The 26,285-nt window shown below is 56.8% G+C and overlaps 9 protein-coding genes across 9 annotated transcripts; 5 read left to right on the forward strand and 4 right to left on the reverse strand.

Annotated features, from left to right (window-relative positions):
• Positions 1-25: 25 nt before the first annotated feature.
• Positions 26-1,882, forward strand: PTC2 (uncharacterized protein; the record flags this gene model as incomplete). The annotated part of the gene is made up of 8 exons (XM_060598682.1): positions 26-28; positions 138-159; positions 276-356; positions 395-622; positions 660-944; positions 980-1,129; positions 1,171-1,616; positions 1,649-1,882. The coding sequence occupies 8 exons, from the start codon at positions 26-28 to the stop codon at positions 1,880-1,882; spliced, it is 1,449 nt and encodes a 482-aa protein (XP_060455451.1).
• Positions 1,883-2,623: 741 nt separating this feature from the next.
• On the forward strand, positions 2,624-5,024 carry FAA2 (uncharacterized protein; the record flags this gene model as incomplete). Its single annotated transcript, XM_060598683.1, has 6 exons — positions 2,624-2,671; positions 2,719-2,752; positions 2,806-2,820; positions 2,858-2,938; positions 2,985-3,390; positions 3,428-5,024. The coding sequence occupies 6 exons, from the start codon at positions 2,624-2,626 to the stop codon at positions 5,022-5,024; spliced, it is 2,181 nt and encodes a 726-aa protein (XP_060455452.1).
• Positions 5,025-6,288: 1,264 nt separating this feature from the next.
• On the reverse strand, positions 6,289-9,744 carry CcaverHIS019_0302580 (uncharacterized protein; the record flags this gene model as incomplete). The annotated part of the gene is made up of 7 exons (XM_060598684.1): positions 6,289-7,656; positions 7,699-7,827; positions 7,873-9,062; positions 9,098-9,152; positions 9,190-9,400; positions 9,445-9,539; positions 9,583-9,744. 7 exons carry the CDS (start codon positions 9,742-9,744, stop codon positions 6,289-6,291), a joined length of 3,210 nt encoding a protein of 1,069 aa, XP_060455453.1.
• Positions 9,745-10,595: 851 nt separating this feature from the next.
• Positions 10,596-11,018, forward strand: SMT3 (uncharacterized protein; the record flags this gene model as incomplete). The annotated part of the gene is made up of 4 exons (XM_060598685.1): positions 10,596-10,733; positions 10,776-10,819; positions 10,872-10,963; positions 11,002-11,018. The coding sequence occupies 4 exons, from the start codon at positions 10,596-10,598 to the stop codon at positions 11,016-11,018; spliced, it is 291 nt and encodes a 96-aa protein (XP_060455454.1).
• Positions 11,019-11,213: 195 nt separating this feature from the next.
• URA7 (uncharacterized protein) lies at positions 11,214-13,254 on the reverse strand (the record flags this gene model as incomplete). The annotated part of the gene is made up of 6 exons (XM_060598686.1): positions 11,214-12,041; positions 12,078-12,794; positions 12,827-12,963; positions 13,000-13,107; positions 13,149-13,171; positions 13,217-13,254. 6 exons carry the CDS (start codon positions 13,252-13,254, stop codon positions 11,214-11,216), a joined length of 1,851 nt encoding a protein of 616 aa, XP_060455455.1.
• A 116-nt stretch (positions 13,255-13,370) lies between these two features.
• Positions 13,371-15,628, reverse strand: CcaverHIS019_0302610 (uncharacterized protein; the record flags this gene model as incomplete). The annotated part of the gene is made up of 11 exons (XM_060598687.1): positions 13,371-13,403; positions 13,546-13,593; positions 14,047-14,361; positions 14,399-14,532; positions 14,565-14,691; positions 14,790-14,906; positions 14,938-15,068; positions 15,114-15,287; positions 15,320-15,328; positions 15,360-15,461; positions 15,505-15,628. The coding sequence occupies 11 exons, from the start codon at positions 15,626-15,628 to the stop codon at positions 13,371-13,373; spliced, it is 1,314 nt and encodes a 437-aa protein (XP_060455456.1).
• A 434-nt stretch (positions 15,629-16,062) lies between these two features.
• On the reverse strand, positions 16,063-18,215 carry URA7 (uncharacterized protein; the record flags this gene model as incomplete). The annotated part of the gene is made up of 4 exons (XM_060598688.1): positions 16,063-16,923; positions 16,960-17,226; positions 17,264-17,896; positions 17,949-18,215. The coding sequence occupies 4 exons, from the start codon at positions 18,213-18,215 to the stop codon at positions 16,063-16,065; spliced, it is 2,028 nt and encodes a 675-aa protein (XP_060455457.1).
• A 3,313-nt stretch (positions 18,216-21,528) lies between these two features.
• ENO1 (uncharacterized protein) lies at positions 21,529-23,268 on the forward strand (the record flags this gene model as incomplete). The annotated part of the gene is made up of 5 exons (XM_060598690.1): positions 21,529-21,561; positions 21,708-21,723; positions 21,912-21,950; positions 21,991-22,515; positions 22,550-23,268. The coding sequence occupies 5 exons, from the start codon at positions 21,529-21,531 to the stop codon at positions 23,266-23,268; spliced, it is 1,332 nt and encodes a 443-aa protein (XP_060455458.1).
• A 439-nt stretch (positions 23,269-23,707) lies between these two features.
• On the forward strand, positions 23,708-25,424 carry CcaverHIS019_0302640 (uncharacterized protein; the record flags this gene model as incomplete). Its single annotated transcript, XM_060598691.1, has 8 exons — positions 23,708-23,782; positions 23,817-23,872; positions 23,905-24,254; positions 24,288-24,352; positions 24,389-24,631; positions 24,827-24,949; positions 25,016-25,151; positions 25,192-25,424. 8 exons carry the CDS (start codon positions 23,708-23,710, stop codon positions 25,422-25,424), a joined length of 1,281 nt encoding a protein of 426 aa, XP_060455459.1.
• Between the last annotated feature and the right edge of the window lie 861 nt (positions 25,425-26,285).

Genomic DNA, 26,285 nt, shown 5'->3' on the forward strand with positions numbered 1-26,285 from the left:
GCCCACTTGACGTCCATTCACAAACATGGTACGTCCTGTGCTCATCATACTATGTGGTGCAACGTACATGGGGATGCTGCCCAACCTCGTACCGATGCCATGATCGCAATGCTGACGCCTTCTCTTGATGTTTGAAGGGTCAAACTCTCTCCGAGCCAGGTTAGTCCATTCTCATCCACACGTCATTGCAAAACGCTGACCACATTCATTTGTCTGACACGTCGTCCTGCGCCTGTTTCCGTTCTCCTCGATCCTCGCTCCCATTTTATAAACAGTTACCGAGAAGCACACGACCGTCGTGCTGCGAGAGAGGCAGTACTGGGTCGGTCTGTCCGACATGCAGGGCTGGCGGATAAGTGAGCTCTTGCCAAGGCAACTTTGACCTAACACACAGGCATGGAGGATTCACACTCGGTGCACCTCTATCTTCCGCCTGGTGGCTCGGACGCACCTCCCGCTGAGGACATTACGGAACAGCCTGCTGGGTCGACAGTGACCAATGATGGCAAAGAGGAGAAGGGACTTGCTCTGTTTGCAGTGTTTGACGGCCACGGAGGTTCAACGGTTGCAAAGTTCTCGGGCACCACGCTGCACACCCGCCTCGCCAACCTAGACTCGTACAGTGCGCGATTGTGTGATAATACAGCTAATCCCTTCAGAGGCGGGCGACTACGAGACTGCGTTGAAGCAGGTCTTCCTCAAGACGGACGAGGACCTTCGTGCCGACCCCACCTTCTTCACCGATCCTTCTGGCTGCACTGCAGTTGTTGCCCTTGTCACTCCCGATGGCCGTATCTTCGTCGCCAACGCAGGCGACTCGCGCTCGGTGCTTGGGTACAAGGGCGAGGCCAAGGCCATGTCCAACGACCACAAGCCAACCAACAAGGAGGAGACCGCGCGTATTACCTCGGCTGGCGGGTTTGTCGAGTTTGGGCGTGTCAACGGTTCGTATTCTGCACTAAACTCTTCTAACAACTAGGCAACCTCGCACTCTCTCGCGCCATTGGTGACTTCGAGTTCAAGCAGAACTTCACCTTGCCACCCGAGCAGCAGATTGTGACTGCGGACCCTGAGATCTTGGTGCACCAGATCGACAGCGAGGAGGAGTTCCTCGTCCTCGCCTGTGACGGTGAGTTTGCTGATTTCATTTCCCCAAATCTAACACCGCAGGCATCTGGGACTGCCTTTCATCGCAGCAGGTGGTCGACATTGTCCGTCGGGCCGTGGCCAATGGCGATGACCTGGGCAAGATCTGTGAGGACTTGATGGTTAAATGCCTCGCAACCGACTCGGAGACTGGCGGCATTGGCTGCGACAACATGACGGTCGTTGTCGTTGCTCTGCTTGGCGGCCGTACCCATGAAGAGTGGCAGGCGTGGGTCAAGGACCGCGTCGACAACAAGGTTGGCCGCGATACTCCCGAGTCGATCCCCGACATCTTCGGCCAGGCGCCGCCATCTGTCGGTGGCTTCTCTGGCGGTGGCTTCCGCATCGCTGGCGCCGGGGGCCTCGTCAACATTGCGAGCATTTTGGGCGCTTCTGGTATCACTTTCAAGACACCCGATGACGACGACGACGACGATGATGACGAAATGCACGTTATCAACGACGGCCATGTAAGTCAAGGACAATCAAGTTCTAACCACAGCTCATGGTTGTCGATGAGGAGGAAGGCGCCAGGATCCATGTTGTTGACGAGGACGGCGATGTACATGTCGACTCGGAGGACTCGGACGCTACCGCAAACGCCGCCGATGCCGCTGCCCCCGCGGCGCGCACGGCCCCAACGTTCTCTTCCATCGGCTCCCCCACCGTGCCGACGCCCAAGCCTCTCCAGGTTGGAACTGAGTCCGGCGAGGAGGCTGACAAGGCAACCAAGTGAAGTGTAATGGTTTCTTAGATGGCTCTAGTTTATTCCCCCCCACTATCTTATCTCCATATTGCAGCGGCGCGAGACGGCTAGGCCTTGTGTGGCCCGATACCCGAACAGTTTACAATGCGAGCTTTTGTGTGGATCGTGAGTTTCTTGTGCGAGTCAAGTTGGCCGCGTATATTGTAGATGGGCTGCTTGGTGTCAACGGCGCCCATGGAGTCTTCCAGCACGTAGACAATTGTAGATCATACCCGGGTCGCCGAACCCGGGTATTTAGTGGTGACGTTGATCCTCGTGCCAGCGCCTCTTGGCATGAACCCGGGTATGGTTTGGGTTTTGATTAACCGAGTGATATTGGTTGAGCGGTCAAAGAGGACCGTGGATGATGTATTAGTTTCCGTTTGCCACTTTGACCAAGTATTATAGGGCTATAGTTAGTTACCCTAGATGACACAATGAACACCAAACTGACACACGCGTTCCCCGCTACCCCACCCAACCCCCTCTTCCGCACAAGACTTAGCCGGCTCACCAAACCAAACCTCCCAAGCCCTCCAGCACCATGCCTCGCGCTCTATATGGTCCCCATTCACCCTCGTAAAACATCTCTCCCATCTCTCTCATCTATCTCATCTCTCTCATTCTCGTCGCTCGCCTTAGCGTATAACACACTCTACTTCACCTTCCCTTTGCTACACAGCACCTTGCACTCACACATACTCTCTCTCCGCCACATACAGACTTGACAATATGTTCATTCCGTATCCCGACAACCTCAACATCAACAAGCAGAGTGTCGTACGTGTCGAGACCAAGGCAGAGGCCCCCTCCCCTAACGCGTCTAGCCGGTACCGGGTACAGAGACCAGCAGCACCAGTGGTGAGTACATCCGAGTGGAAAGCGCGGCAAGAGCACGCTGCTGACATTCACAGCTTTATGGGTAAACGGTACGAACGAGCTCCTGCTGCAATCACTTACGTATAGGCTCTTGGGACTCGTCCATCCTCCGCTACGATGACCAGGGCTTGCCCCACGCGCGCACCCTCGCCGAGATCTTTGACCAGGGTATGTACGCTACCTCTCGACATGTTGCACGTCTGACTCGGCGCAGCTGTCGAAAAGTCACCAGACACGGCCATGTTTCGCCGCCGTGTTCAGGCTCCCGCCACCAAGCCCGGGGAGAAGCCAACGTGGACCAACAAGACCGTCGACATGAGCTACGCCGAAGTCCAGCGCCGCCGCAACGCTGTAGGCTCGGCGCTCCTGACCCTCGAGCGCCTTGGCCGACTCCGTGACCCGAACCTCCCTGCCGACGTCGAGTCGCCTCCTGAGATCTGCACTCCCGACCTTCCCAAGTGGGGCGACAAGCTCAAGAACGGTGCTCGCCGTGGCTGGGCGGTTGGTATTTGGAGTGAGAACCGTGAAGAGTGGCAGATTGTCGACTTTGCGTGTCACGCGTACGGCCTTGTCTCGGCTTCGCTGTACGAGACCCTAGGTCCCGACACTGCCCAGTACATGTGAGTTGTTGCATGCAGGACGACACGCTGACGCCAGTACCAACCACTGCCCTCTTCCCATCATCTTCTCGTCGGCGCACCACCTCGTCCAATTGCTTCGCATGGCGCCCCTTTGCCCCTCCCTGCGCGTCATTGTGACCATGGACCCCATCTCGGCTGCCGAGCGCGACGTCCTCAGCCAGTGGGCTGCTTCCCTTGGCATCCTCCTTCTCGACCAGCTTGAGATGGAGGAATGGGGAGCCCAGGCCGACAACTTTGTTCCCCCCACAGTCGCCGAGGATGAGATCGAGATTGACCAGAACCGCATCGTCACGATCTCGTACACCTCGGGCACCACTGGCAACCCCAAGGGTGTCATCCTCTCCAACTGGAACATGACCTCGGCCGTCATCTCTAACGCGTACGGCGTCGGCGAATACTTTGACAAGCCCGGCTTCAGGTTCTTCTCGTACCTGCCACTCTCGCACGTTTATGAGCGCTTCCTCCAGATCCTTGTAGTGGACGGCAACGGTACCATCTGTTTGACCACTGGTGACACCACCAAGCTCCTCGAGGACGCGCAGATCTTGAAGCCCCACTTCTTCCCCGGTGTACCCCGTGTCTGGAACCGCGTCTATGCCGCCATCAAGATGCAGATGGACGCCCCTGGCCTCAAGGGTGCGCTCTTACGCCGTGCTGTCGCCACCAAGCTCGCCAACAGCCGCGCAAATGGTTCCATCCACCACCGTGTGTACGACGCCCTCGTGTTCCGCAAGATCCGCGCCCTCGTCGGTGGCGAGGTCCTGTACATGACGTCGGGCGCCGCGCCCCTCTCGGCTGCCGTCCATGAGTTCCTGCGCATCTGCTTCTGCTGTGATGTCGTTCAGGGTTACGGCCTCACCGAGACTGTGGGCACGACCTCGAAGGGTATTCCCGAGGACATGAAGCACATCGGCACTGTCGGCCAGATCCAGCCTTGTAACGAGGTCCGCCTCGTCGATGTCTCCGAGATGGGTTACACCCACCAGGACAAGCCCAACCCTCGCGGCGAGGTCTGCATCCGCGGCGCCAACGTCTTTGCGGGTTACCTTCATGACGCCGAGAACACGGAGAAGGCTCTCAAGGACGGCTGGTTCCACACCGGCGATATCGGCGAGATTGACCAGTCAGGCCGCCTCAAGATTGTTGACCGTGTCAAGAACGTCGTCAAGCTCAGCCAGGGCGAGTATGTCGCCCTGGAGAAGGTTGAAGGTGTTTACGCTCTCAACCCGCTCTACACCACTCTGCTCGTTCACGCCGACTCTCTCCGTTCGAGCCTTGTCGCCATTGGAATCCTAGAGCCCACGCTCGCCTCGAACCTCGTCGCCCAGGTCCTCGGCAAGAAGATTTCACCCACGGATGAGGCCGCACTCGAGGAGGCCGTCAAAGACCCCAAGGTCCGCGCTCATCTCGTCAAACAGTTCGAGCAGGTCGCAAAGGCGAACAAGCTTAACAGCTTTGAGATGATCCGGGGCATCTACCCCACCCTCAAGCCGTTCCCTGATGACCTGTTGACCCCCACGCAGAAGGTAAAGCGCAACGTTGCCGCCAAGTACTTTGGCGACGCCATCGACGCCCTCTACAACGAGGTTGAGGGTGCCGCCCACAAGCTCTAGAGTAAAACTTGTATATATACCAGGTGTTCAGTGCCGACAACGTTTGGAAGGATATCAGCGTTAGATGAATATGAAGCACCTATGTTGTGCCACTTGGTGAGGCGTGACCTGCTCTGCGCGGCATCGCGAGAGCTATACAGGCTAACTAACGCTCGACGCGCTATGGACACCCTCGTTTCTGTTTACGCGTCTCTGATCCTCCCTTTCATGGTGGCCTGACCTGACAAAAAGCTAATGAAGTCGGCACACTGTCATCGATGAGGTAACCGAGCCTGGGAGATGAGGAGACCAACGGTGTCTCGTTGATGGCAGCTAACGACCACTGGCCCCATACCGATGAGTGCAACTCACGGAAATATCTTCAAGCTTATTGTGCGCTGGTCCACCGCCGCAAGCGGGCAGTTGTTGTCGCACGCAGCCAGAGGGTCTACTCCGACTTGACGGCAGTTGAGGACGAGATAAAGTCACCGCTGCTCAACGAATAGACCCAACGGAAATTGCGTTCGGGTTGTTGCTCCAGTCTTTGGCGGGGGTTTTCGCAGTGAGTAACAACACCAGGCGTCCGTGCACATTGGCCTCATCCCCCATAACTGGTAGTCACTCTGAATGTAGTCCGAGATGGTGTTGAGCTCGGTGTCATGCTTGTTCAGCCGGTGCTAGAAGTGCTCGCTTGACAGGTTAGCATAACGGCGGGGTTGACTACCTCCAATCTTGAAAAGCAAGTTTGTCATTCCCAGTGCATCATTGTAGACGCCTGGAGGTAAACAGGTCTGCAGTCACAGCACCCTATCTTGTTACGGCTGTTAATAGTTTTCAAGAAGCGCATTTTGGTGTAGGTTGTGGATCGCCGCGCCCGTTCACTGTCGCAAGTTGACCAGGCATTGAGGATCCGTCCCATCAATGAAAACCATTGGTGCTCACTTGTGTTCATTTTGCCTTGATCACCGCAAACACCGCCACAAACCACTGCTACCTGAATCCAATTCTATCGAGCCGCTGTCCCTTTCGTAGTGCTAGCGACCTTTAATACATCCTCACAACTAGAGTGACTCTTCAGAGATGCCCTCCAAAGCGCTGAATCATCTCGATGGTAGAGCGTCTGTGAGTACTCGTTTTGCCCTGTTGCTGTTGACCATACGCAATGACTCACCCCGATCTGCTTGTTCTTTCCCGCGCCGATGTCTGGGTCAAAGGTTGATTACAGGCCATGCATACATATCCTGTAGCTATGACAACAATGCCAGTTATGACAGCTATCTTTCAACTAGTGGCGCTTGTCCATCTCGCCTGTATACTTGACCGGCGGCATCTGCTGTGCCGCCTGGCCCGAGTATTGAGGTGTAGGTGGCGATGTGTGAGGGTACGAGTACGGCTGGGGTGCGGCATGACCTCCGTTGGTACCGTGATAGTCGTGGCGCGGTGCGTACTCTGGACGCTGCGGTGGCTGGGAATACTGGGGGGTTGTGTAGTCGGCACGTGGGTTTGGGTAGCGCACGTCGTGCGGATACTGTACGTGCTCGGGTCGGTACTGCGGCGCCTGGTGGTCGAGATTCTCGGGTATGCTATACCCAGGGTGTTGCTGTGGATGGACATGGTGGTGCTGCAGAGGGTGGCCTGGGTGCTGCATGCCGGTGTGCTGGGCATATGGCTGAGCCACCTGAGGCATGGGTTGATAGCTCGCCTGCGGAGAAGTATGCGCGCCTTGCGGATGTTGGAGTTGATGTGGCTGATGCGATTGGGGAAGGTAGGTAGGATGCTGTTGGTGGCCATTAGCGGCCTGAGGAGGATGTGACGGAAGGTATTGAGCTTGCCGATGCGGGGGCGGTTGAGAAGAATGGTATGAGTGAGGCGCGGGAAGTGGGTTGCTGGGGTAGGGCACCGGGTACTGGGATGCGCTGGACCGACGCTGAGACCCATTCTGTGTTGCCGTTTGCTGGCAAATGGTGCCGTTGGCCCCGTCCTGGCGCACGTCCGAGACACGGGGTCGCTTGCTGCGGGCGTCGCACTCAGAGCACCGGAAGTCGACCTGGTCCCAGTCGCGAATGCCGCGGCCGGCAGCGATGTCCTGGCGGTCGTGACACTTGACGTGCTGCCAGCGCCCACAGTCGTCGCAGCAGACGGCGTCGGCGTCGTCAGCCAGGTTCCAGCCGTGCAGCTTGCACACCTCGCACTTCATTTCCCATGACTGGCCGTTCGAGCCATCCTTAACGGACGAGGCAGCACTTCTGCTCGGCGTTTGCGCGCGAGTGGCAGGACGCGAGGCTGTCCCATCGTCAGACGACGACTCGACCTCCTCGCCGTCGCGACGGCGCTTGCGACGCTCTCTCCTCCGCTCGGCGCGTTCTCTCTCTAACGTTTCCGCTTCCACTCGGGCGTGGATGGCCGCGTCACGGTTCGCGAGTCGCTCTTCACGCTCCCTTAGGCGCGCCTCGCGGCGTTGCTCTCGCGCCAGATGCTCCGCCTCGGCCTTCTCCTTGGCGGCCTGTTCTTGTCGCACGCGCTCCATGCGTTCCTCCATCTCGCGTTGTGCCTGATCGCGGCGCAGCTCCTCTTCACGCGCGAGCTCGCGGGTGGCGATACGCGAAGAGCGTTTTCGATTGTTGATAGCCTCCTGCTTGAGGCGCTCCTGCTCCTTGATCAAATTGTCAGTTACTGACAAGCCAAGCATACTCACAGTGAGAACTTCGATGATCTGGGGCGCGACGTCGTTCGCGAGCAGCTTGTAGAGAGCTTTCTCGTCCGGGTCGCGCGACTTGGCGAACTGTTCCGGCCATGTCTTCCAGTCGTAGAGGGTGACGCAGACCTAGATGTATCAGCATACCCTTGGAAGTCGGCGTGCAGTACTCACAGCCTCCCACTCAATGAAGCCGTCAGGCACTTCAGCCGCCTCTTTGACCGCAAGCTTGACCTCGTCAGTTTCGACAGAGTCCTCCTCCTTCACGGCATCATCCTCCTTCTTCACGGCATCCTCCTCCATCGGCCCCTCCTCATGCTCCTCTTCCTCCCCCTCATAGGCTTCGATGGTCTCGTTTGCTTCGACAATGTCGATGTCCATCTTGGCCCCGACGGCCTCGGGCTCGCCAACGTCCCGCTTGCTGTCGTAAACCGCGACGCTGTTGATCTCCTGATTGGCGTCGAGCTCCTCCATAGGCTCAAGAGACTTGGCATTGGCCAACAGCTTCTCATCTTCCTCGACGCGCCCGATCTCGTCGCCAGCTTCTCCCTTCGTGTGCTGGACGTCGTCAGTCTCAACCTTCGGTGAAGCCGAGTCGTCATTGCGCTCAGATTCCTCTCTCTCTTCATCGGCGCCCTCGCCGATCTCGTCGGCCTCGGGTTTGTAGTCTTCGTCGCCATCATCATCGACGATTTCTGGAGGAGGCGAAGGTTCTTCAGGAGCGTCCGACAATGGCGAGTCTTCCCTTGCGACTTGCATGTCCTGCGCAGGGCGAGTGGCATTGAGTTCCGCCTGGTGCTCTTCCTCATCAGTCAACTCGGACAACTCGCTGCCGTCGTCATCCGCTTGCGAGTCGGTCTTTTCCTCTGCATTCTTTGTAGTAACCTGCATTCGTTTCGTCTCAGCCGTCTGCAGCCACTCGTCTGGGATCTGCTGCCATTCGTCGTCGACATTTCGTAAGCGACGGCTGACGCGCGTGCCCCGTGGCAATGGAGGTGCCTGAGAGGATAGCCTGGACGGCGTAGCCACGGGGGACGTTGCTGGAGCATTGCGAGCCGAGCTCCTCGTTGCGCGATCGGACCTGGGATGCGCTGCTGGTGGACCGCCCCGTTTTAATGCGTCGACGGTGGGTGTCACGTTGCCGTAAAACGTGACCTGCGTACGTTTCCTTGGGCCCTCAACGGGTTCCAGGCAGAGTTCTCGCTCCGGTGTTGCCTTCTTCGCCGGAGTCTTCTTCTTGTGCGACTTCTTGGGAGCAGGCTTGGAGCGTTTGACGGAGCGCTGAGCACGCTTGGCCTTTAACGACGTTGCCTTCGGGGCTCGCGGGGGTAGTGGCCGTGTACGCTGAACCCAAAGTCGATTGTCTATCACATCAGTGGTGTTCCAAGCCATTGCCCACCATCAAACAAAAAGTAGGTATTGCCCGCCTTGTCCCATCCGACAGGGTCGACGCGCTGGCAAGTCAGCGAGAGCTGCGTAAACAGGTCTCACCCATGAAGCAGGATCGTCCTCCGTCTTAAGTAGCGACCTCAATCGCGTTGGATCCGCGAGTTGCCATTCGCACAACCTCCACAGAGCTTCCACCTTCTGAGACAATCCTAACGTTCCCCAGAGGTTCGGTTCTTCGAGGGCGCCGAAGGGGTTGGTCTCGGGTTCTCTCTTCAGCCACTGCTTGTGTAGGTGCTCGAAAGCATTATCACGGCTGCGGATGTCAGCACACTTCAACCACGTGAAATCGTCACATACTTGATCTGACGGTTCCAGGTGAGCGCGTAGAGCATCTTAGCAATGAGATCTGGGATTACCGCGTCTTCGGTTCCGTCCAAGTCGTGTTCAAGGGCCTGAAAGTCAGCTCAGCCCGCCCCAGTCGCCAGTGTTACACACCTCAATGTCCCAGTCGATGAGTCCGAAACCGTCCGAGAAGGTCCACACAAACTGGCTAATACCTGCCCATCGCCAGTCCTGTCGCAGGCGCTGCACGATCGGTGACGGTGGTGCCGGGGCCAAGGGGGCAGCCACGACCGGTGGCACGCCCCGGCGCGGCATGTTCAGTGCAAGCTCGTTGAGAGTAGGTGTGGCGGGGGTTCGGATCGAGGGCAGCGTAAACCGACGGAGTGGAGGTGGAGGTGATAAGCACTCGAGTGCGGGGCTGCCGAGTGTTCACGTTCCACGCTGCACGCTGGGAACGCGGGTGGCGGCGAGTTTGGTTGGGACGCGTCCACCGGGACAGTGCTAAGGTTCAAGTTTGTTACGAACGCTGAGGAGGTCGGTGGTGACTACGTGCGCTGACAAGGTTTTGGTTATGGATGCCCGCGGGGCGACGAGGACAGGTGACCGACCCAGGGCGGCGTTGAGCGCGGGGGCGAGTGGATCTCTGTCCAGTAAAGACAGATAGGGAGAGGTGGCAGCTAGCAGGATCTGCTCAGAATCGCGCTAGATGTCACTGTCGCTGAGGAAGATGGGATTGTAGGATTGCCCGAGATGTCAGTTGTTGTTGGTGGTGATGTTAGGAGAGAAGGGAGGAGGGTTAGTTATTGATTGAGCAAAGAGGGACTGAATTAACTAGGGCATTCATAAACCCACAACTCATATGCAGTACAACCCTTTCAAAGCCACACCAAGTCGCCTTGTTCGACCCACCGATTATTTCCCACGTGAAAAGCACGTGAAGATGACGGAGTTACGGCATTAGTCCGAGTGGCAAACACAATCATAGTCCCCAGGGTTGGAATCCTCATCCCTCATCAACACAAGTAAAGTAGTAAGTGAGCGCGACATTAGATTAGAGGCAACAGGATATCCTTTGTTGGATCGCGACATCTCTCCCATCTCCCAATCTATCACACTCGTCTCCCTCTTCAACTGGGCACATTTCTTAACTCGGCCCCATAACAAAAATGTCCGAGCACAACTCGCCAAACGCCGAGGCCAAGCCGAAGCCGGATGATAACACGCTTAACATCAAGATTCGTGCGACCGATTCCTCCGAGGTGTTCTTCAAGATCAAGAAGACGACCAAGCTCAACAAACTCAAGGTGAGATTTCTGTGTCCGGCAGAGGGTGGTAGCTGACATCAGACTGCGTATGCGGACCGTGTTGGCCATGACCCGACTGCCATCCGGTGAGCAGCCTTTACTCACGACAGCGCCTCATGCAACCAATGCTGACGACAGGCTTCTGTTCGATGGCGCGCGTATCCTCGACAACCAGACCGCAGAGGATTTGGACCTTGAGGATGGCGATGTCCTCGAGGTGTTGCTCGAGCGTGAGTTTCGTCGCTTGAACGTGCGCTGACGTTCCAAGAGGTCGGCGGCTGCTAGTCGCGCGTTCGTAGCGCCCCTGCTGTGCCGTCATGTTTTGCACTGTCCATCCGTCATTGGGCCTCCCCCGTCCCGGGACCTTGGGCTCTTGCGCCCCGTTGTGTATTCCTCTATGTAACCTCATCCTCATCCTCATTCCCGAACTGCTAAATGAGATTGTATAACATGACCGTGGCCAACTAATCACAGCTCTAACTAAACACCGTTGGCAACCTGCTCCGGCTCGCCCTCCACGCGAAGGCCCTCGATAGCCTGCGTGCGACCCTTCGCGCCCTCGGTGGCAGCCTCGCTTGCAGGCACGACCTTGGCGTTCCCGGGGTGGGGGTCGACGTAGTTCTTGGACGCCTCGAGCTGCTCCTTAAGGACGTCACCACCGCATGCGGCGGCAATGAGGCCGAGGAAGGGGGGCGAGGGGTTGAGAGGGCGCGAGCAGAACTCGGGGTGAGCCTGGAGGCCGACAAAGTAAGGGTGGTCCTCGATCTCGAGCATCTGCATACGCTCGCCACGCTCGTCCTTGCCGATGAAACGCATACGCCCAGGTGCCTCAAGGCGCTCCACGTATTGAGGCTCAACCTCGTAGCGGTGGCGGTGGCGCTCCCATGCAATCTTGTGACCGCCATAGAGCTGGCGGAGCTTGGACTTTTCCGTGTTGGGCTCAAAGATCGTGGGGCGGAGGCCGAGACGCATGGTGCCGCCCATGTGAGTCTTTGAGATCTCGGGCATGAAGCAGATGACTGGGTGAGGAGTGTTCTTGGACAGCTCCGCAGAGTTAGCGCCTCTGAGACCGCACACGTTGCGGGCCCACTCGACAACGGCGACCTGGAAACCGAGGCAGATACCCAGGAATGGAACCTTCTGCTCGCGAGCCCACTTGACGGCCGTGATCATACCCTCCGTACCACGCACTCCAAAGCCACCAGGCACAACGATACCCTTGGCCGAGCAGAGAGCACTCCACGCGCCGTGGTAGCGGACGGGGTCGTCGGTCTCCATCTCGGGCTCGAGGTCTGACGAGTCCACCCACTGATGTCAGTCGCTTCTCACACCACAGCAACTCACGTGGAGCTTAAGAGTACGGCCACAGCGCATCGACGCGTGCTCGAGCGCCTTGACGACGCTCATGTACGAGTCCTCGAGGGTGGTGTACTTGCCGACAAGGACAATGTCGACGTGGTCGAAGAAGCGTTCCGAACTGATGCACATGTCGCGCCACCGCGCCATGAGCAACTCGCCGTTCTTCTTCTGTGCGGGAGAGACTGTGATAGTGTTGAGCGCGAGGCGCTGCTTGAGGAAATCGATAAGGCCCTGCTCACGGAGCAGAAGGGGGACGTGGTACGTCGAGCTGACGTTGTGAACGCCAAGGACTTGCTTGGCCGAGACGTGGCAGAACATGGCGACCTTCTCCATCGTCGCAGCCTGGAGGGGGTGCTCACAGCGGCACGCAAGGAGGTCGGGAATGAGACCGAGGCCACGAAGGTCGCGCGCACCCGCCTGAGTAGGCTTGGTCTTTTGCTCGCCGCCAATGACCGGAATGAGCGAGACGTAGATGAGCGCAAAGTTCTCCGGTCCGACACGGAACTGGAACTGCCGCATAGCCTCGACGAAAGGTGCCGACTCGATGTCACCCACCGTGCCACCAAGCTCAATGATGCACACGTCGGGCTCCTCGCCGGTCTCGTCGACGGAACGCTTGGACACGCGCTCGATCCAGTCCTGGATCGCGTTGGTGAGGTGAGGCACGATCTGGACCGTCTTGCCGAGGTAGTCCCCGCGACGCTGTTGTCAGCTCGGTTGCTTGGCGCACTCACCTCGCGCTCAATGACGTGCGAGTACACCTTTCCTGTCGTGACGTTGTTGTCCGTGCCCAGCGACACGTTCAGGTAACGCTCATAGTTGCCTAGGTCAAGGTCGGTCTCACCGCCGTCGTTGAGCACGTACACCTCGCCTGACGTCAGACGAGAAGTTGAATGAATAAACTCACCGTGCTCGGTAGGCGCCATGGTGCCGGCATCAATATTCATGTACGGGTCGATCTTGATCGAGGTGACCTTGTAACCCGCCGTCTTAAGCAGGAGGCCGGTGCTCGAGGCTGGCGTCAGGCGACGTCCTCGTGACGTTCGAACTACGTACCAATCACGCCCTTGCCAATACCGCTGACTGTCAGCGGGTGCACCAACGCACCGACATGTCCCACTCACGAAATGACACCGCCTGCAACGAGAATGTACTTGACCATGGTGTTGGATGGGTCAAGTGTGAATGTTTGGAGGGATGTGGAGGATGCAAATTGTTGGGCGCGAATGCTCTTTGAGTCAGCCACTACGGGGCAAGTTTTATAATCTCGAGTCGCTCTCACTTTGTTGAATGGGGATTAGGACGAATAGTCTGTTCAGTTGAAGCAGGCGGGAGCGTGGAGCGCGACGTGCGGTGTGCAGCAGAGGAAGAACATTCATCGATGGTTGCAGAGTCGAGTATGGAAGAGTGCGAGCGTGAGCTCTATTCTTTCGAGAAAACAGCCATTCCTCACCAGTTGCGAGGCCACAAAGTAACCCTTGGACGGTATCGATGACCAGACCTGTTGAGGGAGACAGTGTAAGATGTAAGAAGAGATGGAAGAATGTATATATGTATGTTTGGCAGCGGCAACTTTGTGAGTACCTCCTCACTTAGGTAGGCGCGTTACTCTGGAAAATCCTATGAACCTGTCACGTGACTTAACATTGGGTGGCAAAACAACGCGTCGACCAACTTGGCATTGCAATATTGATCCGACCAACGCCCGCAGCGGTAGGCCGGTAGGGCCCTTGTCCTTTTGCCCTCATGTCCCCTTGTCCCCTTGTCCTCTTGTCCTCGACGCTTCGCCAAGCGACACTCGCGTGTGGCGCGGGCGTGGCAAGCATGACATGAATCTACTGATCGACTCGGTCTATGGTGGACTTAACACCACTCTGGTTTCGTTCCCTTCGAGTCACAATTCCATTGGAAGCTGTGTGGAAACAGAGGTCAGCTCAGTGATGCTGACACTCACGAGATATCCGCGTGCCCCCTGCTCCCAGCGGTCGAGGATGCTGAAGATCTGGGACAGGCGCATGGGACCGACGAGTGCCTGGCGTGCGAAGATGAACGCGCGGAGGGCCTTCTTGTCCAGCTCGGCGTTACTCAGGTTACTCAGAGCGGCCTCAATGTTGGAAGCAGGCAACGCGTCGTCGGACTTGCTGAGAGGCAGAATGAGATCCGAAAGCGTGCCATACTCGACGTCGGGAGGGGCAGCCGCCACGATACATCCAGAGAGCATTGCTCTCGCCATTCGCGCATCCAGAACCCCATCCTGCCAGCCCTCAAACTGGTGTCACTCAACCGATAACGTAGGGGAGACTCACGATGCAGATCCCGGCGTGGGCCAGATGAGAGGCAGATTCTGCCTCATACGCAGTCCAGGAGCGTCGGAACGCTGAGGATCGGTTGAACACGTTAATGTCCTTTGCCGGGTTAGGAGGTTGGAGATACGGACGCTCTGACATTAGGGATGGTCTCATACTTCCTCACGCTTGTAGACAGAGTACTGGTAACCTCTCGGCGGCAAAGGATACTCGCTCGCTGGGGTAGACACGCGCGGGAAGTAGGTGACGGCGCGATGCCGGGTCGCAGCGGGATGGAACACTTCCGGGTTGGCCTGAACGTCAGCGACGCACGCAGAACACGACCCAGGTTTACAGGAACCAACGAGTCGTCCTCGTCCCGTGACTTTGCCCAACGGAGAGACGCACTCACAGCAGGGAGCACATGCGCCAGAAGTCCCATTTTCCACTCTTCCCCGAGCGTGCCAGCGAGCGCCTCATAGGACGACTCCTCCGATAGCATGGCATAGGGCTCGGGAACAAGTGTGATCTGCGTCAGCTCACGTCAGTTACGAACATACGTTGGCGCGGGCATTGACGCCGGGGTAAGTCGTTGAAAGGGACGTAATGTCGCAGATGTCAGCGCCCGTAACGTTCATTGCCCACTCGATGACGACTGAACCTAGACAAGCGTTCCCAAAGTCAGCAGCGCCTGTTATCAGCCAACCCTCCCATTCGATGGGGTTCAAGCACGCACTGTCGCCGATACGCCATAGGATTCTACGACAGCCTGCACTCTCGAGATTATGTGCTGCGTCCGCGTCTGCGTCCCAGTTTGGTGTCAAGGGCCCGCTCACGTGGACGACAATATCTGGCCGTGAACTGAGAGTGTCATACGTGTACAGCGCATCCGGTAGAGAGGACGAGTTATCTGGCGTCAGGAAAGGCGCGAGCTGGACGCACGGGCGAGGTCTGCTGTCAGTTATGCTTGGCGCGCACTTACCTATGAAGAGCAGGATGTCGAGCTCGACAGGCCGTACGTCTTGGACTGCGTCGTACGGAGAGGCTGCCGCGCTGTACCATGTTGGAAAGCCATAGGCATGAGCTAATTGTCAGCGAGAGTAGGGGTAATAGGGAGGGGCACTCACGATCTTCCACCCGCTTCCAGTCGGGTACCTCTGGTCGTGTGAGGAGGGCGTGGGTGTATGCAATGACCAGAATGCCTACTGCACCGAGAAGCAATGCGGGTGCAAGTCCGAATCGTGGTGGCATCGTGATGCGTTAGTGATACGAACGGAGCGGAACGATGAGCGGAAAGAAGAGATGAAACAACCTCCACTTGACCCGACATCCAAGACCACTGCGCAGCTGCGGATTACAGGACCCTAACTCTCGGCGACCCTTGCAAACTGCGCTCATACTCTACATGTACCTATCCAGCTCGAGTTACAGTGATGCATGAGACGATCGAGACGATGCTGATGTAAAGGATGTCACGGCAAGTACAACAGCTTATGGGACTTGTAGAGAACAAGGGAATATACAGTGGAGAAGGCTTTCCAATGATCGAGTTTTGTTCTAAGACGTGGGGACTGAAACACGAGGCCGAGGAGCATAACTGGCCTGTCCAGGCGGGGCCAGAAGTCTGCGGGATTCCCAAGCGCCACAGACGTGACTGTATGTCAGCGCTGATACGGACGACTCGCTTACCGCTTGCCATTGCCGGCTCCTGTCTCGCTGATGCGACAAGGGCGCGAGCAGAAGGTAAGGCCACATTTCCGGCAGTTGGGAAAATTGACACCATCAGCACCGCAGACGCCACACTGTACGTGCTTCGTGAGGGCGCTAGCGAGTTCAAGGGCCGCCAACTCGGGGTCGATTGACGCAACCGCCTCTTTGGGCTCAAATGGCAGTCGACGACGGGTGGGAGGTGACATCGGGATCCCCGAGCGGAGCTGCGGGGAGGACGCGATAATGCGGAGCTGAGGCTTCTTGGTCTCGGTCTTGGAGAACGACTCGAACTCGCGAGGACGCGGCCGACGCTGCGTTTCGTCACGGGGGGTCCTCTGCACAGTCTCGCGAGGGGTGGCCATGGACAAACCCTCGAGTGTCGGCCACCACGGCTGTTTGAGCGCCGAAGCTGCCTCGCGCGAGCTCTGCACGCGACGCTGAGACTGCTGGATGCCACGGAGCGTGGCGGCCGCACCTTGGCGGGGGCCAGTTGGAGTGCTCTCGACGATAGGGTTGTCAAAGGCCAAGGAGGCTAGGGAAGCACTCGACTTGACGGGTGACATGAGTCGCAGTGACGCAGTCATGTTGCTGTCAGCAGCCGACACCCAGGATGCGTTAGATTCGCGGCGACGAGGTTCGCCAGGCGTGGGTGGGAACGGGAACGAGTCTGCGTCGCTTGAAGATAGAGGCGAGCCGCCAGTCGTCTTGAGAATGCTCTTGAGGCGACGGAACGCTTGGCGAATGAGGTCGTCTGGAAGGTCCAAACCGCATGGCCCAAGGCGGATAACGTTCTTACAGCACACTTCTGCAACTTCAAGAGACGAGGTCAAGCCACGCTATTGATCAGCTCTTGTCTTGCGGCGCCGGCTTACAATGTAATTGGCCATGATAAGAACGCCCTGGCGACGAGCGTTTGCTTCCCGGCCGAGGCTCACAGTCGAAGTCAAGAGTGGGAGATCGAGAAGCTTGCTCGCGACTGCGGAGCCAAGGTGCCAGGCGTTGCGGCCTCTTTCTTTATCTCCCTTGGGGTTGAGGGCGCGAGGTAGTTGGGAGTGAGATATGGGGGGAAGGGCAACGGGGTCGTGTCTCTGGATGTGACCGTGACGATACATCTGAACCAACGGAGTGAGGAGATCATACTGAGGATCAGCGTGACTTATGGATTTGGCAGCTCACCAGAAGTCTGATCCGTTTGACCGCAATGGTTAGATCGCTTTCGCCATAAGGTGCGTTGTTGTTGACTCCCCCAGTCGCTGGATGGCTGATCACCTGGGTAAGGTTGTGGTGAGAGTGTGCACGCCCCTTGCCCTTGAAGTCGAAGACGACAGCACCATCGTCCACACTTCCTTTGCGTGGACGTTCCACTGGCTTCACAGCGCGGTCAGCCTCGGTTTCGAGAACTTGTCCGACACCTAGGACCAGCCATCCAGCGGCTTTGCCCATGGCCTCAACATTGCGCACGACGCGGTTGCCATCCTTGGGTAGCTCCCAGCCGTTTGAAGACAGGTGCGTGGTGCGAAGACCCGGAAATTCTTCTTTTGGAGATTCCACAGGAGCCGGAGTGGATACAGGAGCAGGTGCATGATGAACCCGGAAGAATGACGACAGCCAAGACCGAGATGGTGAACCCGAGTCGGTTTTGGGCTTGGCGACGGTGCTCTGTGGCGAATCTTCAGGCTGGGCCAACCCAGAGCCTCGCGCGAGGAGATTTCCAAGCGCGAGACAGGCTGCTGGCGATGAGTACGGAGGCAACGCTGCGGTAGCATAGTACTTTGCGGCGAGGGCTGGTTGATGCGCAATGAGAGCCGTCTGTCGATTAGCCAGTGCGCGGTTCAAAGGCACAGAAATGAGGGTGACCTACCTGCGCGTCCCACATTAGGGACTCTTCGTCGACCTCTGGATCGTCATCAACTGGTGACGCATTGTCATCCTCGTGTTCGTCTCCGACTTCGCTGCCAGAGTCGGTCGGCAGCTGATCATCGGCGTCGGCGTCGGCGTCAGGGTCGATGGTTGAGAAACCAATGAAGCGCGCAAGCTGGGTGAACGATTTGCTGTGGCGAAGGGCACGAGGAAGGGGAAGAGTGGAGGTGGGAGAAGGGATGCGGCGTGCTATGTCTGGGTCTGCCATTTCCAGTGGGAAGATGAATGGGCGATGGTGATGTGGTTGGACGTGAGAACTAATGTAGTGTAGTGTGACGTAGTAAGTGTGATGGGTGTGGTAGGTTCGAGTTGAATATGTGGAGAATGCTGATGAGACGAATGACCGTACTCTTCGACCGAGTTGATGATGAATGATGGATGATGGATGGTGGATGATGGATGAATAGCGGACAAGTTAATCAGGTTTCCTTCTTTTGCCTTGGCTGCCTTATTGCCCAGTTGTGATATCAATTCTAGGCCTCGCCACAATCGTGCCTTGGGTGGCGGGCATGGAGCAGCATGGACCATACCTTTAGGGTTATTTAGGTGGTTGGCCCAAGCAAAGTTAGATAGATTTCTGCATTTGCGTTGATCGGCCGAGGTCCGGCACGGATACAAAGTCCTCTGCGCCATGCCCCAGAGCGCCCCAGCACTCCTGGATTACTCTACTAATACTGGTATGTGTAACTAGGGCCTAGGGGCCTAGGGGTTTACAACTTCCCAATTCCCAATTAATGCCAAGAAGACCAAGGGTTAACAAATACAGGGACATGGTGGTGACTAGGGTGGTTAGGGTGGCACCCAGTGAACCGGACAGGGTGCAAGGCAAGCCGGGGTTGGCACGTCCAACCGATGGCTTGCGTCCCTATGGGCCCTTGTCTTATATTTATATTATTCATGGCATCCAAGCAATATTAATAGGGCGTATTAGAGCAACCTTCCTTTGTGATTACCCCGTGATGAGCGGGGAACATCTAAGATGTACTGGGCAGCAGGCTAGGCTGATGGGCCATGGGCCATTTGGTCCAAATGGTTTACTCTTTGCATCTCGCACCTGCATGAATATTTGGCACCCTAGTATACCTAGTAAAGCCTCGTTTAACCAGGTACCAGGTCCAACCCACTTTCCGGGTTCTTGGCATTCTTGGATCCGCAGTCTCCTTTCCCTACGTCGATTCATCTATCCCAATCGGCCACTCTCCACTTCACACTCACGTGACTGATTACACTCTAAACTAGCTAGGTATCTTGACAATCTCTTCTGGATCTCTCAACTCGCCATTAGTACTGTATTAATACTATGTGCAGTTACTGTCGTTGCATAGTGGACAATTGACAGACCTCGACATGGCCAACAGGGCCCGACGCATCGGCGGCCAACTGAACATAGGCTAAGTTTATCCTCCTTGATCAGGGGCAACTGCAATATGCGCTAGTTGCAGCTAGACCTGCAGCTCTGCAGCAGCGCTGCAAAAGTCACCTTTCCCTTCTCCTTGTCAAACTACTGTACGCCCATACGCACGTCCACCATCCACTACCCATTTGCACCCGCTTGGCAGCTTTGACACCTTGGCGGCAGCCTTGACATTGCCCTCTCGGGCCTTTGAGAAGCCACTCGTACCACTCGAAACACCAAATCTGCTTGCATGATCCAGGAAATTGACCAAATCCAAACCCCATTACAGACTCCCATATTGCCATAGAACAGGCACTAACGCGCTTACGCGCACGTACTCTAACTCGCTTGACCGGGCCACTCAGGTATGTCTCACCAGTGCAATAGGGCACAGCGTTGGGAATAGGGCCGGGCGAGAGATTTGATGCTTTGGATGGATTGAGTCATAACTTGCTCGGCCTGCCTTTTGTGTGTGGATTTGTGAGCTGTAATATCTTGGTCGGCATGCAGCGGTGTAGCGTTGCAGGGGATGCAAAGGTCGTCTTTGCCCGCTTCATGTACCATGTTGTCAGCGCCGCATGGTCCCCGAGTTCCATTCCGACTGCTGCAATGACCTCTGTTCTTCTAAATCTCCAACACTGACGCTGCGCATTCTACCCACGCTCGTCCCTGCTCCCTGTCTGTAGCTGGACATCTCGAAGGGTAAACCACGAAACTCACATACCCCAGTACCCTGCGCCGTATTCGGCGCGGAGGTGACCAGAGTGCGCTCAAGTTAAGCACGGTTAGAAGAAGCCTTTCCACTGCCTCAACAGCTCATTCGGAGAGCGTTCGTTTCGCACCTGCTGTGTGCCGCCGTGTGTACCATTCCTACTGACCACGAACACGTCACAGTCTGATAAATACCACTCGCACTCACACACAACCCGGCAACTGCCGCCACGTGCCATTCTTTGCCGCGGGCGTAAGGCAGGGGTTTCGCGACATTTGACAATCTAAATACTCTGCGTGATACACAATAATGATCTGATGAGCATATCTTGGATATGACCAGAGCCGGTGAGACTCTGTCGTAACAGCAGGGTAGGCATGTGTCAACTTGGCCGCAGAGAAAAAAAACTGGTACACACTGATGCGCAGATGGCTCGTCATAACGTATTATCTGCGCGTACGCGTGTATCAATCACCTTTGCACCCGCGGCTACGACTCAATCTGTCCACTGAAACTGTGCGAGGCCACACCGGACGCGCTCGCTCCGCTGTCCGGCCCGGACATTTCACACCAAGCCTGCATATTCCCAGGCTCCCACTGCGTCGCTGAACAAGGTATTGGCTTGAGCAAATGCTAGGGCACTTACATAGGGACCTCGGAGATTCCTCAGCTCGTCAGAAAGACCCCAATGTTGAGGCTGGTCAAGATAAGCATGGGGTGATAGTAGTGTACTTGTTGCGACAGTGGTATAACTGACCAGTAGCGAGATGTCATGTCCCAACCATGATGCCTCACGCGGTACGAAGGGCCCCTCATTGTGGGGTCGGCAATGCGTCCGGCGCGCCGGCGCTTGGTGGTGTTGGAGGAAACATCCCCCGTCAGGCCGTCAGACCCATCAAGCCCATCATAGATCGCGTCCTTGCAGCTTGTAGGCCATCCACACCCTGCAGGTCCCTGAAGGTAATCGTGGTTCGGTACGACAGGTCGAATTTCCATTGGGTGCAGTAGCCACAGCCGATAGCAAATACGGGGCTCCACTCCAAAAACAATACGTGTCAAACTTGTGTAGGCCATTGCCGTTGTCTCCCTGAGGTCAGATTGCTGAGGATGGGACGGACAGTCTAGGGCCCTAGGGACGGACGGACCCCCGAAAGGACGACTTTGTTCCCACCCAACCAGGCGCCTTCTAGCCTATGTAGCTTAATGGCGGAGGTACTTTGACGCAATGACACCCAAAGCCACGCTGGCAGCAAGCATGTCATCCCCCCACGCCCTCCCATCCCCCTCCCCCACCAGTACTACTGACAACTTAACCGACTTCAGACTTCCCATAACTACTCTTCCTCTCTTCATCCTTCCTCTTCCTCTCAATCTTCCTCACTCTTCCTCACTCCCTCCCATTCTCATCCCAAAATGTCTGTCATCAACAAGGTCGTCGCCCGTCAGGTATGTCTCCCCCTGCTCTCTACCTTTACTGCCCATCCTGCTCGCCATGTCCTACGTCATTCCTCAGCCTGACCGACAACTTCCAGCCCACCTTCCCCGGCCCTCTGATACTGGCACCATTCTGCAGCTACTGACCATACTCACAGATCTTTGACTCTCGTGATGAGTATCTACTCCGATGCTTCCATTCGTCACCGTCGGACTCGAGTCGGAGTTTCGAGCAGAGTGCGGAGGACCGGTTGGCCGGGATCATCCGAGATGAGCCCTATACTGACATTAGTTTTGCTTGTTCGGCGTTTCCTTGCCTCTTCGCGCGCCCATTCGTTGCTTCCTGTGATTTCCCGCTACACGCAACCCTACCGTCCAGGTTGACCTCTACACCGACAAGGGCGAGTACCTCCTAGCCGTCTTTTACGTCGCTGACGCCAGGCTTCTTCCACGCTGAGGTCCCCTCGGGCGCTTCCACTGGTGCCCACGAGGCCGTCGAGCTCCGTGACGGTGGCAAGGACTACGTCGGCAAGGGAGTTCTCAAGGCCGTCAAGAACGTCAACGAGATCATTGGTCCTGCCCTTATCGAGTCCAAGCTGCCCGTCACCTCGCAGAAGGAGATTGACGACCTCATGATCAAGCTTGATGGCACCCCTAACAAGGGCAAGCTCGGCGCCAACGCCATCCTCGGCGTCTCGATGGCCGTCACCGAGGCCGGTGCTGCCGACAAGGGCCTCCCCCTCTACGCGTACATTGCATCGCTTGCCGGCGTCAAGGAGCCCTACATCCTTCCCTGCCCCTCGTTCAACGTCATCAACGGTGGCTCGCACGCCGGCAACGCTCTCGCCTTCCAGGAGTTCATGCTCCTTCCCACCGGCGCTTCGTCGTTCACCGAGGCTATGAAGATGGGCTCGGAGACCTACCACGTCCTTAAGAAGGTCATCGTCAAGAAGTACGGCATTGACGGTAAGTAGATTCGTGTGTGCGCCCCTGACATCAGCGGTCAACGTTGGTGACGAGGGTGGCTTCGCTCCCAACGTCTCGGGTGCAGAGGAGTCGCTTGACCTCCTTACCGAGGCCATTTCCGCCGCCGGCTTCACTGGCAAGATCCAGATCGGCCTCGATGTCGCGTCGTCCGAGTTCTACAAGGACGGCAAGTACGACCTCGACTTCAAGAACCCCAACTCGGACTCGTCCAAGTGGCTCACCGGAGCCCAGCTCGCCGACCTCTACCACGGCTACTGCGACAAGTACGACATCTGCTCGATTGAGGACCCCTTCCACGAGGACGACTTTGACGCTTGGGCCCACTACATGCAGACCGCCAAGATCCAGATTGTCGGTGACGACCTCCTCGTCACCAACCCCCTCCGTATCAAGACCGCCATTGAGAAGAAGGCGTGCAACGCCCTCCTCCTCAAGATCAACCAGATCGGCACCATCTCGGAGTCGATCCAGGCCGTCCAGCTCTCGCAGTCGAACGGTTGGGGTGTCATGACCTCGCACCGCTCGGGCGAGACCGAGTCGACTTTCATTGCCGACCTCTCGGTTGGTCTTCGCACTGGCCAGATCAAGACTGGTGCCCCGTGCCGCTCGGAGCGCACTGCCAAGTACAACCAGCTTCTCCGCATTGAGGAGCAGATTGGTGCGGGTGCCGTCTACGCCGGCGGCAAGGGTCTCTCGAAGGGTACCGAGGCCCCTGCTCTCCAGTCGGAGTAAAAAGCCGCTGTGTTGCGATGTGGAGGTAGCGGCGTCATGTTAGCATCTGAAATGCAAAGTGCAGAAGGCTAGGAGTAGGGTGGGGTTGTGGTTAGGTTGAGCAGCATGAAGAGACGTCAGCGAGAACTGAAAGCGATTCGCATAGGCTTTACTTCGACGCACACTAATCCTTGAACATGGATGGATTCATGGCAGCCATTTTACAGTACAGCCTTGGTGAGGGTTGAATTTGGTTCCGCTCATATGACGGAGGTGCGTTAGGTCGCGTCAAGTGGAGTCAAATGGAGAGAGTGGTCTTCTGCTCAGCATGCTCAGAAATCAATAAACATCACATCTTCTCAGCTGCTCGGCTGATCGGCTGTCGTCGCCTTATCGCCTTCCTTTTCTCAACTTCGACTCGCTCACACCATCACATTCAGCGCGTCCGACAGAATTCGACATGACGACAAGCACAGAGCTGAGCCAGAAAGCATCTACGTGGCTGTCCCAAACCCTTGCAACCGAGCAGCGCCCAGTAAGCCTGATGCTCCATGGGTAGCTAACAACAGGTCACCTTTCGTGAGCTGGCACGCGAGCTGAATTGTCACATCCACACCGCGAAAAAGTAGGGGCTTCTCCTGTCCAGACTAACATCAGCCTGCTGAATGACTATCTCTCGACTTACGATGCAGTGCCGACCTTCCTCGTCTCCGGCCCCCTCCTGGCCCACTCCACTCTAGGCCACACGCAGACAATGCTCTCCCAAGAAGCACCACCGACGCAGTCGCTCGCTCACCTCTCTGCGACCCAGAAGGTGCGCATTGTCAACATGGACGAGCAGAGCGACGATGGCAACTCGGAGGCTGGCGACCCCGAGGAGGAAGTTGAAGAACTCGGGGCAAGAACGGAGGCGATGGAGGAGGACACCGAAAGCCAACAACGTCCCCAAAAAGAGGGAGACGTGGCGCGATGGGGTGTGGTGCTGGTAGGAGCGGATGAGCTTGACGGTAAACTGAGGTGATTCGAAACCTGACAGACAGACAAGCGCAAGCTGTTCGAGGTCGCGGCAGTTCAAGTCTACGCTATTGCTCCAGCTCCTATTAAGGTACAGATAACACAGTAGATAGAAGCTGATATACAGGACCCGGCGATCCTCCTCAGCTCGGCGTTTGGGCTGCGTGAGAAGAGCGACTACCTCGTGTCGTCGCTGGGTACCATCGTGGGCGAGGCTCTCCTCGCTACACAATCCAAACCCGTGGTACAGTCGAGCGACAAGAAGCCGGCCCCGAAGAAGGAAGACAAACCGGCCAAGCAAGAGCCGACTAACAAACTCGTGAAGAAGGAGGTTGTCAAGCCGGCTGTGATGAAGGAACGGACACCACCAGTAAGTCTTCCCCGGCCGCTTGTTGGAAGAGCACGCTTGCCCAAGCACCTGAGCTTGCCGCTTTCCACTTGCTTGTGCTCTTGTGCTCTCCTGTGGCGATCTGTGCTGCCAGCGGAGTGCCAGTCCTCATCCGCTTCTGCTTCCCTCTTCAAGCTTTAGGCCGCAGGCTCCAAAATGGCCACCGCTGACAGACAGAAGCCGCAGAAGTTGTCTGCCTCGCGGAGCAAGCGGCGAGTCATCGCTTCGGACAGCGAGGAAGAAGATATTGAAGTCGCGCCGGCCCAAAGAAAGGCTCCACTGCAGCAGACGTCATCGATGGTACGTGCGGACGACCAGGCAGCAATGGAGGCGATAATGGCCATGGACGTCGACATTGACGAGGAGGAGGAGGACGTCTCACAGCCAATGCCCAAGTCTGCCGTCAAGGCCAAGCCAGCAAGTAGTGAGGAGGGGGCGAAGAAGCGCAAGCGGCGCCGTGTCAAGAAGTCGAAGATGGAGAAGGACGCCAAAGGATACATGGGTGAGCTCTCGTTTCAAGGCTCCCAAACCTCTGACCCCAGTTACCAAGGATTACTGGACGGATGAGTCGTACTCTGGTTCTGAAACAGACACCGAGAGCCCTACCGAAACTGCTCGTGTATCATCCAAGCTGGGCTCCAGTAGGAGCCAGGAACCGTCGCGAACCAGTTCGAGCGCGTCGGCTGCAGGGCCAAGCCGTCCCAGCAGCAAAGGCATAGCCAAGAAGGCTCAGATGGGCCAAAGTACGTTGGCGGGTTTCTTCAAGAAGAAATGAGACGCCGATCGTATCGATCAGGTGCTGTGCATGTATATCCGCTGGTGGCTTGTAATTTGTGGGGATTGCGGTATAGATGCGGTATCTGCATATCTCTCCATATCTCTCCATCTGGCACATCCCAACCATGGACAGTTGATCATAAGCGAGACACTTTAAGCATTCAGAGTATGTAGTCTAGAGTTGTTAGACGCCTGGTCATGTCTGTATATATAATAAATAATCGGGAGGCTGGAGGCTGTGAATAGTATATATACTGAGAGCAATCAGCAGATTACGGCTTGTGGCGGTGCTAGGGATTGAGTTTGGTGCCTGTCTCGCGATGGGACAGCACAGTACAGTAGTTACAGTAGCCCCTAGCAAGGCCTAATAGGGAAATGGGATTTTGGAGAGCAAACCGGGATCTTGTTCGGACCTCCCATCCATGCCTTTTCAAGGATTCAAGGCTGTGTTGTGAATTCATCTTCCGCATAGATTTGGTCGAGACTTGAGGCATGGCTGTGACTCTGTCGCTCTGTGCATATCTCTGCGCTTGACCGCTGGTCGTTTGATGTTTGCCCCTGATTCCAAGCCCGACTGGAGTGGCTCTAGCTGTAACCCGCACAGCAACCCAACAAGGAATTGCTGGTCCTTTGGCCCAACAGACTAATCTGCAATCATGTTGATTGGTGCTGGGTAGCTAATAGATCAGCGTTGGGGGGTTTGTACGAGATAACGATACATGCATATTGTAGGCAGTTGACATTCAAAGATCCGAGAGCAAGGATGCAAGGATGCAGTGAGGAGGAAAAGGCAATGGGGCGAGGAGGAGGAGGAGGGCACGAGGGTGAGGAGCAAGTGCCAAGAGGGCGAGAGGACAGA

Source organism: Cutaneotrichosporon cavernicola (assembly GCF_030864355.1).
Source record: "Cutaneotrichosporon cavernicola HIS019 DNA, chromosome: 3".
In the NCBI taxonomy this organism is placed as follows: Eukaryota; Fungi; Basidiomycota; class Tremellomycetes; order Trichosporonales; family Trichosporonaceae; genus Cutaneotrichosporon; species Cutaneotrichosporon cavernicola.